The sequence below is a fragment of the Diadema antillarum genome, unplaced genomic scaffold (assembly GCF_040938485.1).
Source record: "Diadema antillarum isolate AM-2024a unplaced genomic scaffold, OU_Dant_1.0 seq00000799_RagTag, whole genome shotgun sequence".
In the NCBI taxonomy this organism is placed as follows: domain Eukaryota; kingdom Metazoa; phylum Echinodermata; class Echinoidea; order Diadematoida; family Diadematidae; genus Diadema; species Diadema antillarum.
In genome coordinates this window covers 1,452,811-1,471,053 of record NW_027271683.1, presented here as the reverse complement: position 1 = coordinate 1,471,053, position 18,243 = coordinate 1,452,811, and the positions used below count along the sequence as shown (strand labels likewise).

The window sequence follows — 18,243 nt, the reverse complement described above, 5'->3', positions numbered from 1 at the left end:
TGCAGCAGAAATATGCCGCTTACAATTATTGTCCACATTCTGGTTCTAAAGTGCCATGTTTTCCCCCTTTTCTGCCATTCTTAGCTTTGTCCAGACCTAGCTGGCACACTAATCACACTGGCTACTGCCATAAACTTTTGATAGAGAAAAGTTAATACCGGCTAATTGCATAACTGCACACTAATACTTGGGACATCAAGATTACACTGGCAGTCTGGGCACTGTAACACACCAGCAGAGGCCCTTCTTTTTTTCTTTTTCTTGGAACCAGCATAGATTTGTCTGATTTCTGATCGAGTCAAAGTTTGATTGCACCTAGTACATGTACATATTCACCAACGGACTTCTGCCACGAACCTTCAATAGGAAAGAAAGTAATTGCACCAGTCAGTGCTATCATATACTTTGGATGTGGTGATAGCATGGACAGTTGGGGCAACGCATAGGCAACACACCGTAGCAAGTCTTCTTCTGAGGAAGACGTTACGGTACCAGTCTGTCTCTCAGTCCTGGGTGGGTCATTTCGGTTCCGTCTGGTACTTTTTCACCTCCCTGAGAACCCTGTCCTGTGCCATGAGGCGGGTCTTGGTCCGCCACAGGTCCAGGTACACCCACATTAGGCACCCGTTCTCCTCCCTTGTCCTCCCGCAGTGCTTGTCCCTGGCCAGGATGTCCTCGAGGTCACGGTAGAGGTGCAGGTCCTTCTCGTAACTGCGCGTGTAGGCAAAGTCGCGCAGGTCCTTCTCAACCTTCTCTCTCAGCTCCCGGCGGCGGATGGGACTGCAGAAAATGTCCTGCCGCTCGACCAGCATCTTCGAGATCCTGTCCAGGTCGCGATCGATCTGCTTCAGTTGACGGAGCTCGGTGCACTCGACATTGGTCACGTGACCCTGGAAGTTTTTCAGCTGCTTCTTCAAGTCCACCAATCGCATCCTCAGCGATTCAGTCTCATCTTCCTCGGTTCCTGTAGATGAAGGCCTGGTATATTTCCAGGCTGTAGTTAAGAGATTTGTGGGTGTCAGAACAATTCAACAAGAAATGAGGCTGCCCCATGAAAAGCATTTTGTATCAAATATGTCGCGCATCTGCTTTAAATGTCTGACTGCATTACAATGTTGTGTTTTCAAAAGCACATAACCACTTCTCTGTTTCTATTTTTTTTTTGGGGGGGGGAGCAAGAAAGCAAATTTTCAGTGGCTTACATTCTCATGATTATATTAATCATCACAAATTTGTTTCTCTATGGAATGCAGAGTAGCTAAAACTTTACAGTCAAAGGTTTGTGTCACTCTTCTTTACTTTACAAGTTATCTCTTTTGCAATTCTGTTGACAGCATTTCATAACAAAGATATAGGTTTTTATCAGGGTTTTAAAGGAATACCCAAACTTAAAGTGCTGGTACATTATACTAAAATGTAAGTTGTCTGATAACGCTACATGTCAATATGTAGAGCTATTGTCTATTCAGTGCTTACAGAATCTTAAGACCCACAACTTGCACAAGATTTGTCATTAAATCAATGATCACAAATTTGACTTTATTTCTGGTCTGTACAATTACATTTCTATCAGCACTGACTCTTCCACTCACAATGCAACAAACTGAAGCTAGCAGCTAGCAGACAATGTTTGGACTGTCTCCTTCTATGTAGTTCTCTAACAGGTTTCCTTGTTATACATGACGAAGTCATTTACGCTTTCTGGTGATGTGTCCCGATGAAAAAGACATCATGTCACATGGTCCCACGTACGTAAACTATTACACTTCATTGATTCTCTGACCAGCACTGACTTACCTAGGAAGATGGGGATAACATATGGAACTCCATAAGGGAGGACATAATCCATAACAATCCGACTCAGCTTGGCCTTCCAGGTCTCGGGGGGATCGGGTGGGATGTTGAGGTCGTTCATGACATTCATCCTGGCTGCAGGGCTGACAAGGACAGAAAAATGTCTGTTTCAGTCAAGAATGATTGTATAATTTGCAATGACATTAGAAAAGTGGTTGTAGCCATGCATGGAAACAGTTTAGACTTGTAGGCCCTATATCAAAATTCTACAGTGAGATTTTGAAAATATTTGAAAGGTTAATTAGACTTTCATTCAATAGAGTCTTGTGAAGTGTTGGTGATGACATGATTTCACCTCATCTAGAATTGTAGTCACTGATATCTTTATATTTACAAGTACAACTCACAAATAAAGTGAAATTTCACAGAAAATTACGATTCCGCACAAATTTATAAGCTGTCTTTATTTTGTCACATTACAGACCAGCGGTTGTGATCTCACAAATTTCATAAATTTGTAAAGAGGGAGACAAATTGAAGAAAATTCACATTTCAACCTTCACCCCTCTCAGTCTCTTGCTTCCACTGTAGATAAAATGTAGAGTCTGACTTTTGCTCAATTCACAAGGAATGCAGAAAGAGCAAAAAGAATATTCATATGATAATATTGATGTAAATTTATTATTATGATCGTTGATGATGTCTGCAGTCTAAATGCAAGCACCTAGCATCAGGCATCTGGCTGTTGCACCACTAACCATCAGGCATCAGGGAGTCCCTGGTTGCATGAAGAATCTAGAATCTAACGTTGGTGAGTGTCGTAGTGATTTTTATCAAAACTACTGCATGCCACATGCCATGGAATACAATCTGCAACTGCAGGATGTAAAATGTGAGGATTTCTAACTTCTAAGCACATCATACCTGCTGTTTTTGGCACGTCACAAAAACTGGATGCACGGCACAGATCGCTCTCACGTACACCCTGACTCGAACATTTCAGCCAGCGGCATCATCATCAGCCCACTCAGTAATATCTCTCCCTCCCGGCGGCGGCTCCCACAGAGTTTCGCCGCATACCATTCGTACCTTCACGTCATGCAGGTGTACAGCGTTCAGACAACTGAAGCTCACGACTGCGACACATCGGTAATCAACTCACGCTACATGCACACACGACTGAGTATCACTTCCGTATTAGCGAGGGAGGATGATAATGAATGAGGGTTACTTTTTTTATGTCTGTACTTATCCGTGATTGGTCTAGAGTAATAAAAGGCAGCCACATAAACCAATCATATAGTGTCTTTGTAAATAGAGGTTATTCGTCGAGATGTGTTCGACTGCTTCAAGTCTCTTTTACATATTCGTGCATGTAACAAAAATATTGAATGATCACATCCGAATAAAGTGCAAAAAACTGGTTATCAAGATGAAATAATATCATCATGTTGAAAACAGAACATAGATTAAAAGTGATACATTTGTCGATAAGAGAGCTTTCATCGTGGATAAGGTTGCGTCTGGCGGTGTGGTGATAAATTTGCAAGCCTATTCAAAAGACTACGTCATAGCCCAAAATCATCATTATGAAGCATACGCACTGTACATGTACTAAGCTATTCGGGAGGCTTCTAGAAGCAAAGACAGTACCAGAAGGTACGGGAAACTGGAGTTGAAACGGTCCCATAGCAACATAAAGGAACGGGTCGCAGGGTAATATGCCAGATCATAAGCCGGATATATCATTGGAAGAGAGTATATAATGGATCATCAGGATGGTTCGAGCCAAAAACCACCGAAAATTCGACCAGTTACAATAGACGACCCTCTTCCTCCGAATTGGGAAATGTTGATCGATCCTGGAACCAAGTGGCCGTTCTTCGTGAACCACGCTGCCCGGTCCACGACATGGGACGATCCCAGAGATGAAACAGCAGCTGAATTTCAGCATGAACAGTATCAACCAGCGAGTGCCCGAAATATGCAGGTTAGTATCTGATGTGATGGACCGTTTTTCAGATCTTGATCAGTCTGTTTTCTCTCAAGAAGATTTATTTCATAATCACAGTAGAACCTGCTGGAGTTTCATAGATTCAAGTCAGGACTCGGTGTCATGTCACTAAATTAAACTTAATTGGGTAGGGTTATTCGGACGTGCGACTAGCATAGCCGAGTTGATCAGCTGATCTCACGAGTCTCAGATCCATCAAACCTTTTAGTAAAAATGCTTCTGTTCAAAGCTTTGGTTACCTCGGCTCTGCCAAGAGTGGGCATGGTGGGACTGGATGAAAGGAAGGAGGCAGAGACTCCCACCCCAAGCACCTTCTGATCTGGCACTGGAGATTCTCCTGCCTGAAACCCCTAGCAAAACGGGAGACTCCAACTTGATGTGTGCGAAGTTCCTTATGGCCGGGGTCCAAGCTCTGGGTTCTAGATGCTCTTTTGTGCTATCTAAGGCTTATTTTCAACAAACAATGACACTTAAATTTAAGTAAGAAATCATTTTAAGCAGGAGACACAGAGCTAGGGTGGGAGAAATTATATAAAATCTCAAGCGGGAGAACGGGAGATTTTGCAAAAATGGGCTTTCGGCGGGAAATCTCCCGTCGAAACCGGGAGAGTTGGAGTCTCTGAGGAGGTCAGTTTTCATTGGCATAATGGAATATTATTCCATTGCTGGTTTGTTTGTTTGTGTGCAAAAATAACTCAGAAAGTTGTGGATGGATATGGATGAAACTTGCGGAAAAAATTGATGACACAAGGTCAATGAACAGATGATTAAATTTTGGTAGTGATCCGGGAATTTTTATGAAGGATTTTAAAAATCTTTTTGCAGTTAGTAGGGTCAATGAACTTCGGTTGGGAGTTCAAGCTGCCCGTATTTGAGGTTTGCATTTAACGGTACCACTGTAAAAGTGGATATTTTCTCATGACTATATATTTCACGTTTGGCCTGGTGAGAAGAGTTTTGTGTGTTTATAATTCAGCAGAATGAAAACATTAACTACTGGAACAAATGGCTTACAAAAATATCCGAGTGCTTTTATTTTCGCGCTAGTTTCTGATGGATTGTGCGAAATGCGCGAAAATTTCAATTTTTACAGTATATTCAGATGCTCTAAAAACATACATCTTGTAAGCGTGTGTTCTGCTTGGGCGAGGTGCCACGCAGCTGGAAGATAACGTAAGCAAAAGGCTTTGAAGTTCTATAGCAGTTGGAAAACGGACAATTTCCAGCTTGTAATGTACGGATGGAAACGAGCTGCATGGCAGAGGTCTGAGCTCTCAGAATGCTTTTTGGAAATTCATTTATTTTTTTCAATTTAAAGAGTTGCAGATAGGTTCTGTCGAGAATAGAATCAAATTAAAAACTTTGAAAGACACACTTAAAATGTGAAGGAATAACGACAGTCAATAGTCACACGAGTCAAACGGGGCTGAAACATTTCTGAATAGACTAGGCAGAAGTCTATTTTGTCTGAATCTAGAAACTTTTACCTGTGTATGAAATCCTCATCCATACTCATGGTAGAAAGAATTTCTTTTTGCTGTAGTTCGTAGATTTTTGGGTTCTCGAAACTGTTCGACTTTGTTGTTGCTCGAACCTGTCTTTCAAGAGCTGATGTCATGCTCCATGCTGTATGGGAGGTTAGCTGGCACTAATAAAAATGTGCATTCATATATCCATTTTAAGATGTCTCAAAATTCCATAAAACCAAATTCCACCAACATGACAGGAAATATTCGGGAACTTTTTTTTACTCCTGTCATTAATTTTTATCAGGAAGCATTGATGACGACGTCAACTTTATTCATGTTGTTGCTCAAAACATTTCGCTCTTTGCAAGCTTCTACAATATGTATTAAATTCGTCATTGTGGCATGTATGCTGCCTGCATATATACCGGTAATCTGAAACTGAAGTTAGCCATCTAATGCTCCAGTGAAAAGGTTATGGAAGCCTTGAAGTACAGTTGTAACAGGGACCTAAAAACTCAGTACAAAATTACAAATGATTACTACACTGTAGGTCTAGACCCTATGGCAAGTTGAAAGAAGTAGCCCCTCTACAGAAATTAATGCAGTTCTTAGAGCATGCATGAACTTGTGTGTGTCTGTGTGTCTGTACAGTGTACATTTACATAATCGTAAAATGCTTGTGCTCCTGTGAGCTTTAGGAACACTTCCCACCTATCTTCATGCAACTTGCCACAATTATTTGAACATTAATTGTTACAAAGTGTAGCTCTTGGTTTTGAAGCACATAATTCCATCATATTTATGAAAAATTACAGATGAGTAGATTATGGTTAGCTTCAGTTTTAGATTGCGCACAACAGCAGCATACACCATGGAGCTTGCGAAGAATGAGTTGTTAGAATTTAAATTAACTACATATTTGTCATTACATATGATTATAATTAATTCAAATCAAGTAGCAGAGCTCTGGACACAGTGGTTGGCACAATGGTTTATTGGAACTGAAGGAATTTTAAAATATTGAGTCTACATGAGCTCTAGTTAAGTGTGATCATTCCTTGTATACCCAGAGGAAAACAAACAAACAAACAAACAAACCCACATTATTGATCACCTCCCTCAATTGGGTTTGTGTCAAAGGTACAAGTACGCTGGAAGGTCTGTATGTATGGCCGCTCTTTAATAGATAAAATTATTCTGTGCTGGTACAATGCTCATCAAGTGGACCCTCTGATAATGTGTTTTCCTTCTCTGGTTGTTCGGGAGGGGGTGAGGAGAGCAGCGAATTGCTAGGAAGCCCTGAAAGATAATAATAGAATTATAATGATAAGAAAATATGTGAATACAACATGTATAAAGTGTTGACCTTTATCAACTTACATACAAAATGTACTTAAAGGACAAGTTCACCTTCATAAACATAAGGATTGAGAGAATGTAGCAAAATTAGAAGAACACATCATTGAAAGTTTGAGGAAAATCAGACAATCCGTTCAAAAGTTATGAATTTTTGAAGTTTTTTTGCAGTACCCGCTGGATGAGAAGACTACTGCAGTGTATGAATAACTTAGATGTCACATGCGTACAACAATATAAGGAAAATATAAAGAGAATTTCACAAAATTCCATCTTTTGAAAAAAGTACACATTCCCCTGACTCGTTACCGATAAATGTTATGGGTAATATTATTCCCCCTGCCTTTAGAAAGAGGCAAGTCAATTGCTCTGTTGTTATGCGAAAAAAGTGAAAATATGTTGAATTTTCTTTTATATTTTCTTTATACTGTTGTACGCGTATGACTCACAAGCTGTAGTAGTCTCCTCATCCAGCGGTTCCAACACAAAAATTTAAAAAATTCATAACTTTTGCATCGATTGTCCAATTTTCCTCAAACTTTCACTGATGTGTTCTACTAATATTGTTGCATTTTCTCAATCCTTATGTTTATGAAGGTGAACTTGTCCTTTAACTCCCCGAATGCTGTTATGGTTATTCTTTGATTTACTGTATCATAATAAACTCTTTGGATCTTGACAGTTCTATTTAATCAAGAAAATGGAAAGAGGGCAGAGTCTACCGAGTTGGGGTTCATTTTAAATAACCAGATGATTGTTAAATTTGCTATTACAGAGGACACTTAAGAACAAGTGATTCTAACATTCACACTGTAATAGGATGCCTGCAAACTAGAAATTGGGGTTCTACAATATAAATAGGATACTGTGTAGTCCTTTTGACTTCATACTGTATTAACTCAATGTGCTTCACTGTTGGATTCAAACAGCTCCCTGATTGCTTGGCCCAAATGTTGGCAGCTCATTTGTGAGGGAAAGGTACAAAGTTTTGGACACAACAGATGATAGGCTGATTCACAGAATGGCAAAATAATCGAAAACCACTAGATGAAACAAGGGGCAGGGGTAGTCTAATGTTGACCAAGGTTGTTTGAAATCTTTGATACAGTGAGACAGTCCACTCTTAACCAATTTGTTACTAGCCAAAAGGGACATGAATGGCTTAGTGTTCATGTATCACATGTGTTTAAAGGGATGGTATAATATTGGTGGAGGTGAGGATTGGGCTTTTAATTTTTTGCGAGATATCAAGAAAACATTTGTGAAATAGTACAGAGCATACCATTCTATGAGGAATTCAGAGTTTATTGATGAAAATTGGTTTTGGAATGGCTGAGATATACAATGTACAATGTATATATCCGAAAAAAAGTAAAACAAAGCAATCTTAATAAAAGGTGGGTCCCACTTTTTATTAGAATTGCACTGTTTTGGGTATCTCCACCATTTCAAAACCAATTTTTGTCAAATGTAAACGTTTCCTCTTGGAATTACATGTAGTTTCATATTTCACGAGAGGTTTCTCGTTATCTCACCCCAAAATGTTAGAAACTTGAAGTAAGGTCTCAACCAAAACTTAACGATCCCTTTAAGAAGCACATTGTAGGAAATGTTCAGGGACAAGTGCCCCTCCCACCTGTTTCACTACATGTATGTGTACTCATTGATTCACCTCTGCACTGTTTTCTTTCAATGTAAACTGTGAGAGGAAAGAAGCAGAGGGTGACCTTACGAGGACGGTGTCTTGTGATTCATAGGCCTGAAGACGCCGTAGATTTAAGTTTTGATGAGTTTAGAGTACAACTGACTTTGTACACGAAGAGTTTGATGGTAAAATGGGATAAGTGCCATTTTTTAACATTTTGAGTATTCAAGACCATCATGAGATAAAGCAAAATCAAACATTTCCAGTGATACCTGACTTGTATTATTAACATTACAAGGAATATTCTTTAAGTTATTATTACCTCCGCCAAGGGGGGAGGTTATGTTTTCATTACCGTTGGTTTGTTTGTTAGTTAAGTTAGTTAGTTCGTTCATTCGTTCGTTCGTTTGTCCGTGTGCAAAATAACTCAAAAAGTAGTGAACGGATTGAGATGAAACTTGCAGGAAAGGTTTAGAATGACACAAGTAAAAAACGATTAACTTTTGGCAGTGATCCAAGAATTTTGGGGGAATTTATGAAGGATTTTTGATACTTTGGCAGGTAGGGTCAATGAACTTGGGAGTTCAGGCTGCGCGTATTTGAGGTTTGCATGCGCGCACTAAAGTGCGTGCTCAGTGCGCGCTCTAGTTTCTGCCAGGGCGAGGCACGTGGTGCAGCTGAGGGTTTATGACGTAACAAAGGCTTCTATATTGTGAAATTGGGCGGCTTTCAGCACACAATGCAGTACGTATGGGTGGAAATCACTGATCTCTGTGGAAGACCAAGATCAGTGCGGGTGGAAATGGGCTGCATGCTTGGCGGAGGTCTGCGCTCTCAGAGTGCTTCTCTAGTTAGAAATATGTCATAGTTTCTTATCATTTTCCTTGTTTTTACAGCAGTTTTAATCGCAAATATCTCAACTGAACAAGAATGGAGTTAACCTGTTTTGCGGTCTAACTCTGCATATTTATTGAGCACAATCCAACCATAGGGTTGTACAGTAGCTTCATGATCCAACATAAGACTTGTATTGAACATGGTGCAAAACGGGAGCAAGTTGCACATTCATACAGAAATTTTACATACATTCTGCAGAATATACCTGTTCACTGATTTTAGGTTCGGGAGTGGGCCAGATTAAGAATAAGATACTCTCAAAATTCAATGCAGGTTCATGTTTAACAAAGGTTGGTTCTAACACATGTATAGAAAGCTGTGCAGAGGCTTAGTGCAGTATACACTGTAGAAATAACAGATAATGCGAACCAGATCAAATTTGAAAAATTCGCTTTATAAATTTGTTTGTACTCTCACTGACTTTCGTCCCTGATAGATCACATTTAGTTGATTGATTAATTAGAGTGCAGCATACATTGTATGAGTGCAGCTTGGTCAGTTGTTTTGTGATGGATTATGTACAAAATACACTGTATGTGATTTTATGCATTTTTAATCCGCGTAATCGGGTATCGCTTAAACGGTTTCTCCATTTAATTGGTTAGTAATGTCAAAATCAGTTCCAATGCTCATTAAAATTACCGTGGTACCTGATAATCGGGTTGCCTCTCCGCATAAATGGGTAAATAATTTTCTTCTAATCTAATTTCTACCCACATTTTATAGCAGATACAATTGTACAGCACTTTAAGAAATCATGAATGTCAAAATTTTCACGGTAATCGCATTCTCTGCTTAATATGCAATGAAGACCGATCATTTGGGGAGTGATTTACACATGAAAATACAATGTACCAGTACCGACATATTGCGACACGTAAATGAACATTACACATGTACGTAGCTGGCACTCCCAATTGCATAGACAGACGGGAGTTGAACACACCTGTGCCCCATCCTTGCTCCACAAAACATTCACAATAAGAGAAGTTTGCAACGAAAATCAGGCCATGCACCAGAGCTCTGTAGTTTTGCTTTTCCCCAGTCACTTCTCGAAAAGTAACACGACGTTCTATGTGACTAGTGCACGCAAAGAGACATGTTCATTTCAGAAAACGCCTTTGTGTTAGCGAAGAGTCTACAGTCAAACGACAAAGTTTTCTGAAGATTATATTTGTCCATAAAACGAGAGTATATTACTGCTCGTGACTCAGTAAGTGTAAGGTATGCATAATGTGCCGTGCAAGCACGCGTGTTAAGCATTCAGTGTACACTAGGTGTTTGGTGCAGTGTACAATGCATGTACACTTGTTGTACATACACATTGTGTGTGTCAATTGTGAAAGAGACGTGTTCTTCTGTTAATTGGGTACTCCGCTTAATCGGGTGAGAAACGCTCTGCTCGAGCCTACCCGATTATGCGGAGAGTACTGTACCAGAAACAGTCCAGATGGTACAGTGTACATTTTTACATTGTTAATGTATGATTGATACTGATTTCTGCAGAAACAGTTGAGCGAGTGAATTATGGAAACTTTGTACACATCACTGTACAGTAAAATACAGTGTACATTGTAGGTTGCTGAGACAGTACATGTACGTAAAATATTTTTAATACACAGTAGAGATGATAGGGAATGACTTACATACACCATACTGTAATATGCACTGAAAATTTAAAAAAAAGTAGCATATATATTTTTTTTAAAGAGGAAAAAATATAGCAAGCAATCTATAGACTGTTAAAGAGAACTCTGTTTGTTACGTTTGTACCAAGAGTGAACTATTGTACCATGTACGTACATGAAGTAAAAAAATGAGCAAGATTGGCATTATTAATTGGTTCATATTGCAATCACCAAAACTACTGAGCTGCTTTAATGCATTGTACAGTACAATCCATGTATTAATACACCTGTACATGTACACGTATGCTTTTGGTATTAGTAGTCATCATCTGCGTTTACTGTATCTGTAGCACAAGTGTTCATGTGCGTGATTGAGAGAGAATGAGAGCGAAAGAAAATTCAGTGTGATTGTATAATATTGAAATCCTTCCAATGCCCTCTTCTCTGTTGGTTTTGTGATGTGCACAACACACCTATTGTGTACCTGATTCTTTCATGGCTGAATAGTGCAATGTTCAGGACTTTGCACGTACTTGTATTGTACAGTGTACTGTAGGTCCTCTCTGGATCACACATGTACAGTGTACAATGTATCCAAGAAAGAATTTTCACGGTGTGATATGGCCGACCAATGGCACAGAAGCCTCCCAACATGCATGCATGCCTTCAGAGAGCGACATGGGACTGCCTCTTTCCATGTCGTCGCCTCATCACCAACCGACCGCTAGTCATTGGTACTACTCAACATGCAGCATGTATAGTTTGTTGAAGGTTTCACTGACTGCATGTGACACTTTATGATGTCAGGCTGGTGATTCCCGAAGAGCTCCCTCATGGGCAAGTTTCCTGCCAGTGTACAATGTACAATGTAATACCTCCTGGACTGCAGAAGCCACAGATGGCCAGTGTAGCATCATACAATTTATAGGAAATTATTTGATACAACTCTCTGTCATCGATTATTTCAAATGTTTTGCTTTAAACTGCATACATACATTGTATTTTCTTCGCTGAAGAAATGTCCAACATTTTCAAATGTACTGGGCTACAGGAATTGTGAGTTTGCAATGAAAATCATGCAGTTTTACCATAAAATGGCTTGGGTAATTGAATGAGATTCTTGAAAATACAATGTGAATGAACAGTGTCTTATCTGTTATAGAAGTTGAAGTGTGATTTGAACCAGCTTTCCCTTCCCATTGTAGCTTGTTGGGGAGAAAATAAACTTTAAACAACAGTCAGACATTTAATACGTGTACGGTACCCCCCCCCCCCCCCCCCTACATGTGTACATGTACATGTACAAAGAAACAGAACAGCAAGGAAGACAAGTCACATGGTCCCATTGGCTGTTATAATGGTGTCACACAAAGTAAAATTTGTAGCACTGTCATTCCAAAATGAAAAATTAACATGCTCACCACTACAAAAGATATTTCTCCCCCAAAACCCATGTGGGCATTTGGGTTTGTGGCCCATGTGGGCAGTATAAAAAAGGCAAAAAACCTATGTGGGCATTTGGGTTTGTGGCCCATACAGTATAAAAAAGGCAAGTGCCCTCTCATTTTCTCTGTTGGCTGTGACTTTCATTCCCAGGGGAACTGGCGATAACATTGGTTTGGTACCAAAATTGTTGCATCCTTCAACACTCTAAATTATTGATAACTTTTGGCAGGCCTTGCAAAGTTCTGGTTTGTAGTAATGAGACTTTAAAGTCAATATTAAACTTTAAAATCACCTGTAGGTACGTTCAACTTGGCACTTTTAAGTTGAATTTCGATCAGCTACAAATTGTACAGTGTATGTCAATGAAAATTAAAACCCCAATTTACATTCATACATGTAGCCCTATTATGTGTGTTAATCCTCTATTACACACAGAAGTAACACAGTTGAATCTTGCCTTTGTCGATTCATTTTCCCCGTCCCATTAGGATTGACTTGCGTGGATGTTAACTGTGGACAAATTACGATTGTATGCTTGGGACCCCAATTTGAAATTCAACAAAGTGACTGCTGTTTGTTTACATTCAGGAATGCCTGATCTCATGAGACTAATCCTCTGCGTCACCTTCGCAGACATCCTTGGCAGAGCCGACCCTGACATTTAAAGCCCAGATTCGAGCCCCTTCCCGCAACGAAGCGTAGTCCCACCCCTTTCTCCTCGCGTCGGAAAATTGATTCTCCCATCCGGGCTTCCTGTTTGCTACTAAATTTAGCCCAATGGAAGCACGGCCTGCTGGTCACATGAGTGGCGTTAGTGATCCCACGCTCCTATGGGACCATCCTGTTGTGTTTTTGAAGCGGAGTGACAGGAAGGGAAGGAGCTGCACGTACATGTTCACGAACACTGCCCTCATCTTTCGTGTAGTCTCCTGAACAGCCCCTTTAACCTTCACCCACATGATCCAATCATTGCCTTCAACTACATGTACAGCATGATGTTGTGGTCATTTGAAGTATGTTAAAACTAGAGAGTCTTGGTAAAATAAGGTGTGATTCTTCACAAAAATTACCATACAGTTGTATGTGCGACAGTCTACAAATATTTGTACTATACAACTGTATGAACAATGGGACAGTGAACCAGCTGTTCAAGGTTTCAATACTCATGTTGATAGTTACAATGTATTTCCACCGGGGTTTCATTTAAAGTTGCCTTGATATTCACTTTTTGCTAGAATGACAATTGCCATGGTAACAACTAGAATTCATCTTCCTGATTGGCTGTTGCTACAAGAAGTTGCTGTTCTAGCGAGAAATGCTATTCTAACATCGCTTATTACAAAATGGAGGCATGGCTTCTATGGGCATTACCTTTTCACTGTACAGTACAATACACTGCACCTTTTGCCCATATTCCTGCTTACAGAAAAGGGAAGAAATTCATTATTTTTTCTAAGCAGGTGTTCTGTCGGCCCAAATCATTGACATTGCATTCCTGCCTTGGCTGCATAATGAATTGTTATCCATGCATGACCAGGTCTGGCATTGGTTTAAGAACTTGATTGTATGGTTTGGTCGCCACGGTTACTCTTCAGTGAAGAATGAATACCTGTGTTCATGCAGCCAAACCTGCTGCATTGGCTGCTTTAAATACCTCAGTCCTTCCCCATTACAACTGGGCAAGCATCCAAGATTGTGGTTTAAAGCCCCTCCGAAATGAAATCACGTTCTGCACCTGTGTGCATGTAGTGGGGTGGGAAGAGACACCTCCCTGGTGCATGCAAGCATGCATGCATGCATGCCTGTGTTTAACACCCTGTAATAAATGTATCGCCACACGACGGAACGGAGGACCCACCCCTTCTCCGTCCTCGAAATGATGATGGCAGTGTTCACCTGCCAGAAGATCTACAGACCAAGTGTTCACATATGTTTTTGAGAGTACAGTGTACTATACATTGGGTTGTGATGCAAGACATTCTGAGGCACCGCACAGTCTTCATGTTCACCCAAGTCATACAATGTCTGTAGATCGTACATTACTGTGTAGATATTTCATACATTGATGTTCCTTTGATATCAGCAGTCTATATAAATGAGGAATAGGCCTATAATGTATTAAAATTTTTAATAAAACTCAGCTACAAATGGTGTAAGTAGAAAATATTCCAAAAAGTTCTCCAGGAATAAAGTCTCCACATGCACATTGCTCCTGTGTGGTACTTTCGGATTCATGAAAGTTATAGTTGTACAGCCTTCAGATGGCAAACTTTGCCCGATAGTTCATGTTAGCTCAGAAAAGGGGTCTGAGATGCAGAGACTAGGCCGAGAATGTTTGGCAGGAATTAACGTGATTAGTCTGCTCCCCCTGTGCTTATTAAGAGGTGGCGTCCTCGGGCGCTGCGTCAGTCTGTGAGTTGGCTCTCCTCGACAACGTTGGATTCGATTCAGTTTTGTAGCGCAGCTCCGTGATACGTAGGAACGGAACAGGCATCCTAAATGCGGATTATAGGGACTTCAGCGCGGCAGTTTACGGTGTGTATTGAACCCGCTTTGCGCATGAACCAGTGTTATTTACAGTTGTAGCCCCTTTGCAAAAGTTCTAAGATAGTGCATGGTATGCCTTTGTGAAATATATTACAAGCAGCTTGTTTAATGAATCGGAACTGGGCAAATATTTCATTGTTGTTACAATGTCATATTTGACATTGTGCCTATAATAGATTCATCCACTTGTAGAAAGGTTCAATGTATTATTTGTTTCAAATGGCCTGAAAATTGAGAATTGCTACAGGTACTTCTTCAAACATTCAAGAATTCAATAGATGACAAACATAATTTATGATCTGTGTTGTCAGAAAATGGTTAATTTGAATATCAGGTATCCGTGGAGCTTTGTTGTGAGGAAGACTTGTGCACATCAAACTTAATAGTGCCTTTGAGTTTGTAATAGGTGTAAACATACTCTCTTTCCTTCAGCTTTGTTTACATGCACCCCCCCCCCCCCCTTGCCACTTAAACCAGAACCTACAATGAAATATGGAGTTTTGGTCAGATATTACACGAGTATAAATGTGTTATTATTCAGGATGGGTAGGAAATCTTTGTTTGTTTGCAATTATACATTTTTGATTTTGCAAATCAGATTTTACTTTACATGTATGAGTCTATTATCTCAGATTGGATGTTTGTATATTTTTTAATAGGATAAAACACTCTTTTGTTTTTCAAATGTTCTGCCTAACCAGAATGACCAGGCTGCCAACTTCTTAGTATCACTCTGTGTACATGTATGTGTTGATCTCTTTCTAAATATATGTAGAAATATTTTTAGTGTGTATCTGTTTGTTTGTTTGTTTGTTTGTTCCTGTGTATGACATCTCCTCATGGTCTGTGAGTGGTGAGAGTACAATTGTACTGTGTGAAACAAGCTGTTTTGTTGTTCATTATTTTCATGTCCTGATGACAGTGATGTCTTTTGCCATCGAACGAATTTATACATGGAAATTTAATGTTTCCATGGGGCATTGCAAAGAAATTGTTTTTCTCTCACTGTCTGAATGAACATGTAGGCAAGGGTTAAAAACAGGCAAGCGTCAACATGTTGATTGTACTTGCCATGTGTGAACAGATAGCAGGTTTGTGGTAGCACCCTACGCTGTTGATGATGATGTTATCGATACTGTCAATATTGATGCAAATTTTCTGTTTTGTCTTTGTTACAGCAGCCAGTGAATGACGGCTCATTTGGCACGATGCACATCCCTGCTGCCCACCTGTCTCAGACCCCTACCAGCCAGCAAGACTATTTCTGGCAGCATCGCCCGGTCCAGATCGAGCATGGGGGCAATGGCAGCCCCAAGAATCACCACAGGGAATTCCCCATCGTCGACGGCAAGTTCGTCAACCAGAGCATGGTGAGTCCGCAGAGCGGCCGTCGGATCGGCTCGACGATGCAGCGGCCGGTCACCATGCACAGTCCGAGGCAGAGTCGGCGAGTCCCGATACAGCAGACGGGAAGTGTCCTGCAGCGGGGCGGAGCAGTCAGGTCTAACAACGCTCGCCCAGCCCCCCAGAGCAATGGTAGACCAAATGGGGGTCAGGGATACTCCATCCCGGTTCAGGTGCATGGGTCACCCTCGGGACGCAGCAGCCACGATCCAACAAGGGGTATGACTGCATCCATGAGGAACTTTAATGGACACCAGAAGCCGATTTCAATACCGATCCAGGTGCTGCGTAGTGGCGAGTCTCCTGTTGGGTCTTCTTACAGCAATGACTTCCCGCATGTAGCCCCGCCAGTGCCGCCCTACCCCCACGAGAGTCTCATCAGCCAGAAGGCTTCTCAGATAAATCCATCAGCTCATTCACCGTCCCGTGTCCAGCAGGGCTCACCTGGCACTCCACGCCAACTGCCCAACGTCATGGTGTCCGGAGATCTCCCCCAGTTTGCAGAGGACAGCAGCAGTGATGCCCCGCAGAGCCAGCGTCCCTCGCAAGGTGCAGCCCAGACGCGGAATCACTGGGGTCCCACACGGCATGGCCAGTCTCCGCCAAGGACTAGGCCAGCGACGCCGCAGAAATCACCAAAGCCAACCCCTTCAAAGTCTGCAGCTCCCGAGCCAACCTCTCCAAAGTCGGCAGCTCCTGAGCACCAGCAACCTCCCAAGGGCGAGGGCGAGCGCGAAGGCGAAACTGCTCCACAGCAGCCGCACCTCAAGGAAATACAGGAAATATCTGACGTCATGGTCAGGATTGCCGAACTGGGCAGCCAGGTGGACAGTTTTGAGGGAACCCGTTCAGACAAACAGTACCTGCAGCTGGAGGAGCTCCTGACACGTCAGGTGCTCAGGCTGGATAATATCGAGGCTCACGGCGATCCTGCCGTGCGGACTGAGCGCAAGAAGGCCGTGCACAAAGCGCAGGGCTATCTTGATATACTTGAAAGGAAAGGCAGTCAGAGGAGCTAGTCACAGTGGGACTTCATCTTCATCATGTTTGTGCATATTCAATTCTAGCAGAGCGAATGTAAATATGTATATTTTGTAGAGTGGCTAAAATGGATGAGGTGTTCAAAAAAATGTAATGCTAAAACAGAAAGTCTGATCAATATTTTTAAGTGAAATCATATGCAAAGCAGTTTATGGCAACTAGAAAGAGACTTTAAGAAATCCGCTGCATGATTGTTTGTGATAGAGACACGGTAGAGTGTGCAGTCATTTTGCATGTGAAACATTCTTTTCCATTTCTGAAATTTGTTTTTGACATAAAGCCAAGAAGCAAAAAAGAATGGGTTACAGGGAAACCCTTAACCCATGGAATCTCTAATTGTTGAGCAACACAGCTGACTAAAAGTTGCTCCATGTTTTGAAAAAGTGTCTTTGGCATTGGAATCACTTTCAGAAGAAAATTATGAGTCTTCTAAAAGCTGTTACCAGCACTAATACCAACGTCAGTCTTAAGTCTATTTATGTTGATTCAAACCAGCTGTCATTAAATTGCCTACTCTGTTCGATGGTGTTCTTTAATATGAGGACATGGCACTGTGTGAAATCATTGAAGGGGTGTATCAACACGTACAGTTCAGAGTCACGTCCTTGCGACGATGTTGTTTAACAATCAGTCGAGTTCCAGTATGTGCCAACACCTAGTGTATCGCTTTGAGTTTTGAATTGGGATACTGCAATGCTGTCATTCTGGTTTATATTCACACTGCATGATGGACAAGTCGGAGACATGGTGCACTGTAAGTTTTTGTTAAAGGACTATAAAAGTTGAATTGGCGGTGTTATGGGAGATACAGTGTATCCTAGACATTCAAGATTAAAAGATATCACCTAAAGTACTTGAGGGTATTACGTTCCTCAGACAATGTCTGGCTGGTAATGCCTATTGGCTCTTCACTATAGGGAGCTTCTGCCTGTAACTATGAATAAGTGCATTATATTCACCAATAATGGAAATCAAAGGAGTAAATATGATTTATTGTATTCT

General features: G+C 41.0%; 2 protein-coding genes across 2 annotated transcripts; one reads left to right on the top strand and one right to left on the bottom strand.

Annotated features, from left to right (window-relative positions):
- Nucleotides 1-488: 488 nt before the first annotated feature.
- LOC139739484 (coiled-coil domain-containing protein 127-like) lies at nt 489-1,924 on the bottom strand. Its single transcript, XM_071650087.1, has 2 exons — nt 1,798-1,924; nt 489-994 (listed from the first exon to the last, which is right to left on the bottom strand). Exons 1-2 carry the CDS (start codon nt 1,922-1,924, stop codon nt 519-521), a joined length of 603 nt encoding a protein of 200 aa, XP_071506188.1. The 3' UTR covers nt 489-518.
- Nucleotides 1,925-3,559: 1,635 nt separating this feature from the next.
- LOC139739469 (BAG family molecular chaperone regulator 3-like) lies at nt 3,560-17,520 on the top strand. The gene is made up of 2 exons (XM_071650073.1): nt 3,560-3,784; nt 15,975-17,520. Exons 1-2 carry the CDS (start codon nt 3,560-3,562, stop codon nt 17,217-17,219), a joined length of 1,470 nt encoding a protein of 489 aa, XP_071506174.1. The 3' UTR covers nt 17,220-17,520.
- Nucleotides 17,521-18,243: the final 723 nt, after the last annotated feature.

Bases quoted from the DNA above. Each gene is read 5' to 3' on its own strand.
- LOC139739484 (XM_071650087.1), bottom strand. From the start codon at position 1,924: ATGAATGTCATGAACGACCTCAACATCCCACCCGATCCCCCCGAGACC. The intron at 995-1,797 runs GTAAGTCAGTGC...TCTTAACTACAG, and splicing joins TGTTATCCCCATCTTCCTAG to CCTGGAAATATACCAGGCCT.
- LOC139739469 (XM_071650073.1), top strand. From the start codon at position 3,560: ATGGATCATCAGGATGGTTCGAGCCAAAAACCACCGAAAATTCGACCA. The intron at 3,785-15,974 runs GTTAGTATCTGA...TCTTTGTTACAG, and splicing joins CGAGTGCCCGAAATATGCAG to CAGCCAGTGAATGACGGCTC.